The sequence below is a fragment of the Pristis pectinata genome, chromosome 14 (genome assembly GCF_009764475.1).
Source record: "Pristis pectinata isolate sPriPec2 chromosome 14, sPriPec2.1.pri, whole genome shotgun sequence".
NCBI lineage: Eukaryota > Metazoa > Chordata > Chondrichthyes > Rhinopristiformes > Pristidae > Pristis > Pristis pectinata.
In genome coordinates this window covers 11,147,575-11,161,487 of record NC_067418.1, presented here as the reverse complement: position 1 = coordinate 11,161,487, position 13,913 = coordinate 11,147,575, and the positions used below count along the sequence as shown (strand labels likewise).

Sequence of the window (13,913 nt, the reverse complement as noted above, 5' to 3'; positions counted from 1 at the left end):
AGTACGGTGCAAAGACAAAAATCTATAAATTAGAAAAATAAATAGTGCAAGGAAAATAAAAGGATGAGGTAGTGTTCATGGATTGCTCAAATCTGACAGCAGAGGGGAAGAAGCTGTTCCTGAATCATTGAGTGTGGGTCTTCAGGCTCCTGTACCTCCTCCCCGATGGTAGTAATGAGAAGAGGGCATGTCCCGGATGGTGAGGGTCCTTGGTGAAGGATGCCACCGCCTTGAGGCACCATCTCTTGAAGATGTCCTCGATGGTGGGGAGGGTTGTGCCCGTGATGGAGCTGGCTGGGACTACAACCCTCAGCAGTCTCCTGCAACCCTGTGCATTGGAGGCTCCATACCAGGTGGTGATGCAACCAGTGTGAATGCTCTCTGTACGTCTGTAGAAATTTGCAAGAGTCTTTGGTGACAGACCAAATCTCCTCAAACTCCTAACAAAGTAGTGCCACTGGCATGCCTTCTTCATGATTGCATCAATGTTCTGGGCCCGGGATAGATCCTCTGAGATGTTGATGCCCAGGAACTTGAAGCTGCTCACCCTTCCCACCGCTGACCCCTCAATGAGGACTGGTGTGTGTTCTCCAAACTTCCCCTTCCTGAAGTCCACAATCAATTCCTTGGTCTTGTTGACATTAAGTGTGAGATTGTTGTGGCAACACCACTCAACCAGCTGATCTATCTCACCCCTGTACGCCGCCTCGTCGTCATCTGAGATTCTGCCAACAACTGTAGTGTCATCGGCAAATTTATAGATGGCATTTGAGCTGTGCTTAGCCACACAGTTGAGTGTAGAGAGAGTAGAGCAGCGGGCTAAGCACGCATCATTGAGGTGTGCCTGCGTTGATTCAGTGAAGAGGAGATGTTATTAGATTCCCATTTAAGTTAGTCCCATTTACCTACGTTTGTCCCATGTCCCTCTAAACCTATCCAAGTGCATTTTAAATGTCAATGTACCTGCCTCGGCATCTGTGGGGAGAGAACATTAATTTTCTCAGGGTATCGGAACAGAGAAAAGATGTGTTTTAAAGTGCAGAGGGAAAGAACAGAACAAAAAAGGTGTATAATGGGGGAGATAAGTGGTGCAGGGACATCTTCGTGGGACAAGAAATAAAAACTTACCTAGATGCAGAATTGCAATGAAAGCTGTTTTCTGAATAAAGATAAAGTTCTGCAGATGCTGAAAATCTGCAATAAAATAATAAGGGGGAACTTTTTTGTACACAGTGGAGGGTGCCTGGAATGCACTGCTTGGAATGATAGTGGTGAGAGACATTTAAGGCTCTTAGGCACATGAATATGCAGAGAATGGAGGGAATAGGAACCTTATGGAGACAAAAGGGACTCGTTTTAATTAGGTATTTTAAATACTAGTTTGATTAGTTCAGCACAATATTGTGGGCTGAAGGGCCTGTTCCTGTGCTGTCCTGTTCTATAATTGTTGGAACTGATCACTTCTGATGGGGTTCAGTGGTCCATCATGTGCCTTGCCAAAAGCTGAGATGTACCCTGAATATAACTCGGAACAGAGCACTTCCAGCAGTGTTGGTATTTATAGAGGAGGCTATTTGGCCCATGTTGGCTGCTGGTCGGGTGATCCCATTGGTCCCATCTGAGTTGCCATCTTTGCCACAGTATCAAATTGGCTCTTAACAAAACTCTTCTGGTATCACTTGCATCATTTAAAAATAACCGTTCTCCTCTTCCTTTTCAACCTGCTTTCGGCCTCTGCCATATTTTATTTTCAAGCATTGCAATAATTTCCTTTGGAAGTTAACTGAAATCTGCATCAATTAGATGCTCTTATTTAAGTTAGCCCACCTAAACTATTACAGGTGACTTCTGCGTTACAGCCATTTAGGTAGTGGAAATTCATCCTTGCAGAATTCGCGCATCGCTGCCCAGAAATTTGAGAAACAGAATAAAATTTGCTCTTAAAGAAGAAAAATGTAAATAAACCACATTTTTTTCAACAGGCATTTTTTTGACACGTGCATGGATAATGCGGCTTCGTTTTACAGAAGCTCGTGACACAGACTGTTTTCTAGGAACGCCATCCTTCCTTCCCACCCCTCCCTTCCCCTCTGGTAACGGGAGCTTCCTGTACTTTAAACTTGGTAGGAGGGCTTGAATTGCTTCCAGAAGCTTGCTCAACAGAGGAACATCCAAACTGGAAGAGACAGAACATTGTGGCAGATCTATTATCCTGTGACTGGGTAGGATGCAGAGAAACACCTACTTGTTGGCAGCAGAATGCACAACAGCAGCAGTACGGTCTTAAAACCAGTTATAATTAGAAGTGAAGTCGACAAACACTTTCTCAAATTGAAGTGGAGATTTGGAACCAGCAGTGGATGCAGAGTTAGAGGCAATAGCTACTTTTTGAGATTGCTGGAGTTTTTGTTGCCCATTGCTGTCGAGACAACCCAAAGCTGGCAAATGGATTGGTTGCAATTGAATTGAATGTACAGTAACTTACGGGGCTAATTGGTACATAGTTGTGCTAGTACACTGAGCACTCTGGAACACAAACAGGGCAGCTATTGGAATACATTTGCCTTCAGTGACCTTTCTCCAGAAAATGGACTGAAGGGTTACAAAAAGAAAAATTACATTCTCTGCTCTTTCCTATTTTCTGTAAATATTATTCTTCCTTCTTGGATTAGCCAATGTAAATTGGTACTATTTGGGGCTACTTCAGTTTTACAATGTCAATAATTGTGCTTTTGAAATTGGCACCAGATTCCAATACATAGTACAATCTTGCAGGACTGTTTCATTTAAAAAAAACTAAAGTTGCATGCATTCTGTTATTGTTTTCCCTTGTACTACCTCAATGCACTGTTGTGATGAAATGACTGTATGGACGGTATGCAAGACAAGTTTTTCACTGTACCTTGGTATGTGTGACAATAATAAACCAATTTACCAATAAACTAATTTAGAGCAGCTATTTAACCTTAATGCATAGAATATTATTTTAAAGTGCAGTGATGGTTATAGAGATGAATTTTTGGCATTCTGTGCACAATGAGATTCCACAATTACCAGGGAGATGAAAAGGCCAGTTTCATATTTCCTGTGAAAAGTGGTGAAATTTATGAAACAGAGTTCCACAGGGGTACTAGAGGAGACACCACTGCAGTCATTGATATAGCGGAGAAAGAGTTGAGGAATGGGGCTGGAGTAGGCTTGGAACAGAGACCGTTCAATGTAGCCATTGAAGAGAGAGGCATAGCTGGGGACAATGCGAGTGCCCATAGCTATGCCCTTGGTCTGTAGTGTGGCAACATTTATGGAAAAACAAGTTCTGCATGGGTATTAGAGGTGGCAGTGGCGAAATTCATGAAAGTGTCGATGGGCATATTTCTTGAGCTGGGGGAGGTTTGTTAACCTGAGACATGGATAATGCTTCCTGTAAAGTGCTGTCTTGCAGAATAACCTGAACGAGCAGGGAAGTGGAGCCTTGGTTTACTCTTGATTGACACTTTTTGACTTTGCTAACTTATTCAATGTGATGTTTGTAGAAACAAAACCCAGTTTGGAAATCCATTAAGTTTAAGTATCAATCATGGCCCAGTCAAACAAAACTGATTAACTTTAAGACAACAGAGAAATTTACTAATCTGTATACATTATGCACTGCCTTCACTACTGAGGTGCCAATGGAAGGATCCAGTGGAGCTAAGGGAATAATTTGAGACGTGACATACTTTTCTCGATCACAGCCTACAGTTCCAGTCAGGGACCTCAATCTCGTATCTCATTTGAGGGTTCTTAAGAACGATGTTGTGGTGAATTGAATTTAAATTTACAGACTGTTTTGTATAGAATATTTCCCATTATCTATTATGAAGTGCTTTTATTTTTTCAGACTTGAGTCTATTTGGGATGTTCATTTTCTGCAGAATGAAGCCTCAAATCATAGGAGTTTGCTACACAAAACTGACCTTTTGGCCCATTACAACTGTGCTAGCTCCCTGAAGGAACATGAGTGATCCTTCTTGTATCACCTTTTAAGTAGCTTTCTTTTGCTAATGTGATAATTTTAATTAGTCATGCAAATAGAATTTACATATTCAACCAGTATTTCTTAAATCAGTTAACATTGATTTTTTTTCAAGTTTGACAGGTTTTTCACTGTAACTTGGTACAAGTGACAATGATAAACCAATACCAATTTAGGATTGGTATTGTGGCAATTACTGAATATCTTGGCAGAACACACAAGATATTCTGTAATAAAATAGGGAAGAGCAGCAAAGAGGTAGAAACTAATAAGTGGGTTCTATTGCTTGGCTGCACTTCAATCTATACCCTCTTTTTCCATGTTCTTTGGTTAATGTGTTAAAAGATTGAGCTAGTCTTAATCCTTGATTTTGGTGTTGAACAATAAGTCTGATTGTCTCAAGTTGACAGGAATCCATGAAACCATGTTTGCTTCATATGCCTCTAATACAGTTTGTAGTTATTCTACATATACTCATTTTGCTGAAAACTATTTTAGTTAATGCTGTTGATATTCCCTCATTCAGCTGTGTAACATTGTCATATTGAGAGCTCTGCTATCAGCCTGACCAATACCACAAAGCATTTGCAAAACAAGGTGGTTCCCAGTGGGATCAAATGGAGGCATGCACAACATGAAAGGCAAATCTAATGCATCCCATAACTTCCCCAAGTAGGGCAAAAAATTCTGGAAATATTGGAACTGCATCCGCTGTGGATTTTGGTCAGTTTAGAAGCAGGCTTGTTCCAACACTGTTTGCAGGATAATTACCAATGGCATCTTGCCAACTTTCATCCAAGTGCTGATGCTCTTGTTGACACATCTTTCTTTTCTCCAAAGGTGGTACAAAGCTAGCTTGAAAGTTTTATAATTTGGCAATCCAGTGCCACTTTCTTTAGTCGTTTCTTCAAACTATTTGTAAAAATTTCATAATGTGAGTGGAAGTTCAATTTTCCAAGGGTAGAAACTATCTTCTGTTCTAAATGTCTGATCTACCAATGAAATTAGACTGAATACTGTTTCTGAAATTAGATTCCATTGAGGTTGAAAGTTCCTCATTCCTAAAGAAGAGTTCAAGATCTTACTAAACCTTTTGCTTAGCACGTACAAGAGGATGAATTTCTAGAGCCCAGTATTTAAGCGCAAGTTGAACTCCTGTACATCATCTTCTTTTTCCCTTCAGTTGCTCTACACATTTTGTCCGGAATTACCTAATCCAACTTTTCTGATGGTTGTTCCCTGGAGCTTTTGAGGTTTTAAGTTTTGCATTCATCACTTTTTGTGGTTTAAGTAGAAGTAATTCATAATGAATCCTTGTATTTGTTTTAAAATTCCAATTCACTAAATATTCAATTTCCTTGTAAGTATCATATTTCTATGACTGCTATAATGAGATTTGGCTTGTAATTTGGTTATTTTAAATCTCTCTATTTAATTGAACAACTTTTTTCTTCCCCAGGTTTGATCTTTCTGATAAAGATAACTTTTTCAGCAGTACAACGAGAAGCACAATAGTGAGTATTGAAATTTTTGTACAGTTTAATTGAAGCCAATAATTTGCAAACTATTTCAAGTTTTAGCTCCTAATATAAAGTGACTAATTGTTTATCACTGTGATGCAATGCCGATAACATTGGAAATAGTTTAATCATCTAAGTGATTCTCCATTATGCTGCTCAACATGACAGCTTATTTGTTTCATTTGAAAATCAAAAACTGCAGATGCTCAGTCTGAAAGAAAGGCAGAAAAATGATAGAAAGACTCAAGTTGGGCAGCACCTGTGGAAAGAGAAACATTGACCATTTCCACAGATGCTGCCTTACTTGCAGAGATTTTCTAGCATTTTCTACATTTGTTCAGCTTTTTGTGGCTAATTGGAAGAGTTGGGATGTTTCACTAATAATCCAGTCAAAAGGGAAGTTCAAATATAATGCTGGTGCTGAACCATTTTGCCAGTGGAAAGCACAAGTCTCCTGCACACTGTGTTGGTGAAACCGGGCAGGTATATTGGCCAAACTGGAATGTGACTGCATTTGCACTTTCTTACATTATTGCTGTAAAGATTCCATCCTCTATTATTGGATATTTATAATTTGACAAGAATCTTCTAGGTTTTGTGTGGCTAGGATTAGATTAAAGCTGAAGATGGGTTTACAGAGAATGAGATATTGTCACAGTAGCAAAAAAACTGCAGATGCACGTTATGGGACATTATGTTGCAGTTGTGCAAGATGTTGGTGAGACCACACGTGAACTATTGTGTACGGTTTTGCTTGCCCTGTTTGTAGGAAAGTCTTCATTAAACTGGAAAGAGTGCAGAGAAGAATGCTGCCAGGACTCAAGGGCCTGAGTAATAGGGAGAGTTTGGGCAGGCTGGAATTTTATTCCTTGGAATTTGGGATTGAGAGGTGACCTTGTAGAGGTGTATAAAATTATGATGGGCACAGATAAGGTGAACATGGTCTTTTTCCCAGGGAAGAGGAACTTAAAAAAAAAACTAGAGAGCATAGGTTTAAGGTGAGAGGGGAAATATTTAAGGAGGACCTGAGGGGCGACTTCATGCAAATGGTGGTGCGTATATGGAATGAGCTGCCAGGGAAAGTGGTTCAGGCAGGTAAAATAATAACATTTAAAAGACATTTGGTTAAGTACATGGATATGAAGGGTTTAGAGGGATGTGGGCCAAATGCAGGCAAATGGGTCTAGCTTTGGGGACACCGTGGTCAGTATGGATGAGTTGGGTTGAAGGGCCTGTTTCCATGCTGTATTGCTCTGACTCTATGTTGGATGTATGAAACAAACTTCTGAATTAACTCAGCAGATTCAGGTGAGAGAAACATTTTGGGTCGACCTTTCTGATGCTCTTCCAGTATTTTTGAACAATGTTGTCACATTCCCAATCTACTTTTTTTTTAAAAAGCTAGACATACATCCAACTGGGCCAAGGTAATTGTTCTGGAACTGAAAGAATGGATTAATCTGTGGAAAATGCCTTCCTGTAACTTGTTTGTTGCTACTCAGACTTGGCAGGAAGTAAAAATAGACTCTGGGTGTTCCCCTCCAGGCCCAGTCTCTGTGGAAAATGTACCCGTGAGAGTAGAACACATCAGTTGGCAGCAGCAATATTTTTTAACAGGATTATTGATTTGGAGAGCAAATATCCCCAATTGGACCTCCCATCTGAGACATCAGATCAAGCTGATTAGTAGTGATGGCAACTGTGAACTGTTTAACCTATTATAGGTGGATGTTGCCCACTCTCCAAAATCTCATCCTGCTTCACTTAAGGCACAGCAGCTGAGACATCTTTGGAAAGGGATGAGCAATTGCTTAGGAATGTGGGAAGGAAATTCAATTGCCAATCAACAACTGAAATTCATGTCCTTAACTTGAAAAGGAAGTAAAGTATGACCACGTGCAAGCAGATGGGGTTCAAACTGGCATCGTGGTCAGCACAGATATTGTGGGCCAAAGGGCCTGTTCCTGTGCTGTACTGTTCCATGACGTGGGGGAATGAGAGACTTTGGTACGAGGAAAATTATCTTTGAACCAAGATGGTATTGAAAGTGGAGAGCACAAGTTTGGTTGGAAATGTAAGGAGAATCTGAGTAAAGAACTAGGATTTGCAATAATAGAGATTTTGAGGGATTCTGTAGCATCTAACCTGGTTGTCAAAGACACCATAGCCAGTGATGGAATGGAAAAAAGCAATGCACAAGAGCCTTCAAATAAAGGAGGAAGATTTTTTTACAGAGATGACCTCGAGCTGAAAGAGTATGGAGATTGACAAAGGGTGTGAAAGTAATTAATTCTAGGCACTTAGAGTTGACACACTTCAGAGAGGAAAGATTTGAATATTGGAAAAGTTGGACTTCCATTTTTATTGGACACATGTACCACCCCATGACTTGTTGTGCCACATCAGTGGTACCACTTCTGATCTGATTAATTTTAAATGAATGTGCTCATCTCGTACTGAGGCTGTGCTGTCAGTGTCCTAAAGGTTCCCTGAGCTTCATCTACATTATGCATTCAACTTGTGTAGCTGTTTGAATGTATGGCATATAAATCATGTGAGTGCTTCAAGTGAATTGAATGTTTTGGATTGTTTTAGATACTTTTTGCTCTATTTCTGCACATCCTAGAAATTCAAGTAATTTCACAGAAAATAATTCTCTTATACAATTATTGCATGATTTACTTCCAAGAATGAGGTGCAATGTTTGACATTGAACAGTTAAAAGTTGATCATTTAATGTTTAAAATCTGATATGAAAACCTAAAGAATACAAAGCCCAGTTACAGCTTGTGCAGATGTTTCTGCTCCACCCACCTCCTCCCTTAAATCTATATCATAACCCCCAATTTCGTTCTTGTGTACTTATCTATATTCCCCTTGAATGCATCTGCACAAGTCCCCGTGACTACTCTAATAGTGATTTCAACATGCCTGGCATTCTGATTGAAGGAGGTAATTCGGATGAAATTTCAATTCCTAATATTTGATCTTGTATTGACTAATTTAAATGACTATTTTGGGTCAGGCTTCAGCCACTTCACCCTTCCCTGATGACTATAACCTCAGTTATTGCCATGCTTTTGTGCATCCTCTGGTGCCTCTAGGTTCTTGTATAATTCTGCCCACTATATCATATGCCAACTGTGGTCTCAGCAAAGTTCAAATCAACATGCATGGCCTTTAGATTGGTATTTGGCTCAATGTCTATTACCTTTCTTCAAATATAATGTAAGTATTCATCAACATTTTGCATTCTACCAATAATGAGCAGTTTTCACCCAATCGAAAGGTACCCATTTAAAAAAAATCCATTACCATGGCAAACTGAATGTTATGCAAATTAATCTGTTAATCTTGAGCAGCTCAGATTTCAACTGTTCAGTCAAAAACCGGTGGTGTGAATTGGTGAGCCTTTAACTGACAGAGATAAAGTTAAATAAACTCAATACTGACCATGTTTCATGATGTAGTACCAGAGTCAACTCCTTGGGTGCAATTGGTAGCAGTAGTTTGGTTAGACAATTGTTATCTCTGGATAAAACTTGGTTCAAAATGGATTATGGGCAACAATTTGGGTCCCTAGTCAGAATTTATCAAAGTGACTGTGGGTAAAAAAAATTTAAAAGTGAAACAATTGGAGTTATTTTGAAATGATTTAATATAATGGTAGTGTAGTGCCTTCTGTAGCCCCTGTCAAAATGCGTGAAGCAGAGATTATACAGGATACTATGCTGAAGTTGTCACTAATTGGAAAGCAGACTTCTGTGCTGTGAAGAGAAACCAATTTAAACTTCCCAGAATTGTAAAGAAACTCATTAGTATTGTGCTAAATTCACACCCCTGAAGAGATGCTTGGTAAATGTTTGGTTCTGCTGTTCTTATTGCACTGGTGATGGAACCTATTAATAAACCTTTTTGATTAAACTTTTCTGATCGATTTTTTTTTGATGTTGTAAAAAAACGGGAGTATTTGTATACAGCTAATTGAAGAAGAAATGTAAATAAGACCGTGCCCTGTATTTATAGTTAACTGAATTATTTTACTTACTTGGAAAAGTTTACATTTCCAGGGTGCAATAAACAGTTATGTCCTTTTCTCCCATTTTGCATACAAATACAGGGCACCAATGCTCAATACAAGAGGGCATGGCTTTAAAGTAACGGGTGGGAAGTTCAAGGGAGATATCAGAGGAAGATTTTTTTTTACCCAGAGAGTGGTTGGGGCATGGAATGCGCTGCCTGGGGCGGTGGTGGAGGCAGGTACATTGGTCAATTTCAGGAGATAAGCATATGGAGGAATTTAAAATAGAGGGATATGTGGGAGGAAGGGGTTAGATAGTCTAAGGTGAGGTTTAAAGGTCGGCACAACATGGTGGGCCAAAGGGCCTGTATTGTGCTGTACTGTTCTATGATTCTGAAATTTAATTTAAACCAATGACAGAAAAGCCCCAGCTGTCCAACAATGTAAGTTTTCAAGAAAAGATTTGAATCTTGCTAGAGATTTGCACATTTTTTTTCTGGACCCCTGCATTGCTTGCAAGGAATGACCCTGATTCTGTTCCGTGAGGTGATCTAAAAATGCTTGCGGTCAGTTTGACTTGTCCTTGCACATTTGAATGTTCTTAAATCTGAAGCAGGTTGCTAAAGGGGTGGGGAAGGAAGCTGGTGCTGTTGCAATGAAATGGCTCTGGTCACTTGATTTATCAACAGAAAATGCTGGTGATACTTGGGCAGCATCTGCAGGTTAATGTTTAGGATTGATGGCCTTCTGTCCAGCTTTGTTTCCCTCTCCCACAGAAGTTGTCTGACCTGAGTATTTCCAGCATTTTGTTTTTACTTCAGATTTCCAGTACCTGCAGATTTTTATGTTTTTTGACTCTGGCTCCCAGTGTTCAGTAAGCAGGACGAGCAGCACTCTGGCCAATCAAATCTGAGGGGTTGTGAAGTCATTCCTGCAAGGGCTGAAGAGGAAAAGCAAATTAAAATGAATTGAATTTTAACTTGGGTATAGGATAAAGATTTGTTCAAGAACAGCAGAAGCTAATCTGGAAAAAAAATTTAGCCATAAATCCTATGATCAGTATGACTTAATATTTTATCATAAGTTGGCAAACCAAAGAGATTTCCAGTATTATGACCCAAAGAAATCAAAGTAAGTATGATAAGTACTAAGAAACAAAATTATTGACTTGCCTGACTTTGGATGCAAGCATCAACTCCGGGCTTTGGCTCCATGGGTGGTCAGACAGCCCATTCTAACTGCAGGGATTCCAATGCAAAAATGTAGACTGACACTCCAGTGCAACGCTGATTAGTGCTACAATATTGCAACCAGATGGGATTTTCAAATGAGGCCACATCTGCATTCTTGGGTGGCTATAAGACTCCAATGCACTGTTTTGAAAGGGAGACAGCCTTCGTGTCCTGGACATGAATCCTTCACTCAACAAGATCTCATCGTTTATTGTGGAGCTTGCTGCAAACCAATTGACTACCATATTTCCTACATTACACAAGTTTTGAATGTCTGCACCCCAAGTATTTTGTTGGTTATGAAGTTCTTTGTGACCATCCCTAAAGGGATGTTGCAGGCACTGTGGAATTGTAAGTTATTCTTGTTGGGAATAAACTTTTGCTCTCTTCCCCATCCTCCTTGTCCCCAAAAAAGTTCTCCTTTTAGTCTGATCCCCTATAAATGGTAAGATGCAAACAATGTATTTTGCTGGAAGGATTATTTTCTTGGTTATTTAGCTTGGACTCAAATGCACACTGTAAAAGAAGTTCCTTGCATTTCAAAATACCATTGTGCCTCATTGCTTCCAGCAAGCACATTAATTAAAGGGGAGTAATTGTTTCTCATTAAGCATGTGGGAATTGCCAAGAGACACCATTTTCCATCTGCATAGAATAACTCCTTTGAAGGACTTGCTTGATTTTTTTTTTGTCAGCTGCTAAATTAAGACCAGCCAGTTGGACCAATGTCATTATTATCCCGGGTTGTTTGCCTCATTGACTTTCTGATAAATACACTCCAGTGGGTTGCAAGGCACCTTGAGATTATCACAATGATGCTGGGTCAGACTGTTTTGATTGAGCCCAACTAATGAATCTCTGAAGGTGGACAGATTATATTTTAAATGCCTGTAATCCAAGATGATGCTTGGGGAAATCTCAATGGTCAGTCGTGTGACAAGTGCAGAAGCTTCCTCGTGATAAGAGGCAGTGAATGGCACTTTTGACCTCCCTCTTTACCCTGCTGCACCCCACTTGTAAAGAGGTGTGACAGATGCAACTTGGGAACTTGCCACTGGCTATCAATGTAGACGTTGGGGCAACTGAGCAGGTTTCACCAGAGGAGGGATGAACCATCTGGTAGGCCCTAATCTGCCCTTGGTATTTGAACATTGAAAATCTGTTACAAAGTGGGGATGCTCTACTGGCCTTGACCTTGGCCTTGGTATAAAGCACAAAGCTTCTGCTCAGCCTACTGTTGAAGGACTGCAGCATTGTCCAAGATCTTGTCAGGGACAGCTTGCAAGTACCGAAGTGTGCTTTTCCACTGGAGAGATGGATGACTATAGATGAAGACATTTGGGGTTGGCTTCAAATTAGATTCCTGCCTTAAGTACTTCATCTCCTCCACTCTGGCTTTCTCCTTTCCCCTCTAAGTCCTGCTGATCACCACTAGCCTTGTGGACCTGGCAAATATTCTTCTATCAGTGCCACTGGATCCACCTATCACCTGCCAGCTCTTGCTCCACCCCTTCCTTCCCCACCCCCCCCCCCCCCCGACTTTTTTTTTATACTGGTTATCTCCCCTCTTTTTTTTCCGGTCCTGATGAAGGGTCTCGACCCAATGCGTCAACTGTCCATTTCCCTACATAGATGCTGCCTGCCCACCTGATGTCCTCTTTTGTGTTGTTCTTCTATCAGTATCGTATTCTCGGACCGAATAAGATGTCTGGATCCAATAATTGATTAGAAAGCCTTGGATTTCACTTGGCTTACACAAGAAAAACTCTTGTGACGAACAGGCCAGTTGGTGTTAGTGTGGTTACTTGATGATCATTTCCATACGGGGTTTATTTTTGGCTTTTTGTTAAGAACCCAAATTGAGAAATTTGTCCTGAGCCACTTTCCAGCTCAATTTGTCACCAATGATTATCCAGTCTCTAAAGAGCAATATGTACATTGTTTAGTTAATTAAAATAGATGATCAAAAAGTTTTATTCTCATTGTGATTTACAGGATGCAACTGGAAAAGTTATAATTGAGATTTGCCAACTTAACTCTTTCCTCAAACAATGCTACAAGTTGTTTGATTTCTATCTGTAGTGAATAGATTTTACACTTTCATTGTTTAATGTATCCTCTCTCTGGGCATGTTGTTGGACCCCTCTGGGTATCAGTAATCCATATTCTGCAGACATTTTTTCATATTGATTTGTTTCCACATTTTCTCTTCTAAACTCTGACTGAACAGCCACCTTTTTATTCTCTCTCTTTGCCATCCATACCTTGGTCAAAGCTGAGCCTTGCTTATCATTCATCAGCTTAGGCTGTTTGCATTCTTTTGCCCTTTTACCCCTTTCTCCATATGTTATTGCTTTCCCACAGACTTTTAAGGTCCTCTATAAACTTGCACATTTAAAAGATATTTAAGGACATATAATGTTAACGCAAAGCAGAGGGTGTAGAATTGATCCCACTGGAGCTCGTTTACTAATCCTGAAGCAGTTCAAAATGGACCTTTCTACCACTCGACCTGCTTTCTTGTCAAAGAAATTTTACATGTGCTCCCTTGTGTTTTTTTACCTTTGCTACAGGTCTGCTAAGAGAGAGAGAACACGTTTTGTCTCGAATGCCATTTAGATGTCATTTTCCTTTCCTACAAGATGTTTTGTGTTTCTTCCACATTTGCATAGGTCATTCAATCTTTCAAGCCTCCTTTCAGTTTGGTTCCATAAAATGCCATTTTTCTGTGTTTCCCAGCATCAGACCTAGCTCAGATTTTTAGCTAACACACATTAATCTGAACCCTCTCTGAAGGTGTCAAGTATAAATTCTTTGTGTGCAAGCTCCCTTATGTTTAAGAGTAATCACAATTGTTATTGAAAATCAATTAATGCAGTGATTTCTAAGGAATATGTTGATCCCAGACATCAGCAATTTTCAGTAAAGCCCACACTGTAATCGTTATGTTAGCTATTCTGTAATCTGACTTGATGTATCTTGCTCTTATTCCTGATTAACAAATTGAAACTTGCTGCCTTATTAACAGCCAAACATCACCTCTATATCATCTATGTTGAGAAATGACACACTGATCCATCAGAAGGCTGTATCTTGAGAGTTGTGTTTCTCTGTGCTATTTCCTT

At 39.9% G+C, this 13,913-nt stretch overlaps 1 protein-coding gene across 2 annotated transcripts in view; it reads left to right on the top strand.

The window, feature by feature from the left end:
* ano1a (anoctamin 1, calcium activated chloride channel a) overlaps positions 1–13,913 on the top strand; it is a 224,268-nt gene that overhangs the window by 95,304 nt on the left and 115,051 nt on the right. For both annotated transcript variants that reach the window (XM_052029183.1, XM_052029182.1), the window contains one exon: positions 5,475–5,529. In XM_052029183.1, the coding sequence (XP_051885143.1) occupies positions 5,475–5,529 (55 nt within the window). The remainder of the gene's footprint in view (positions 1–5,474; positions 5,530–13,913) is intronic.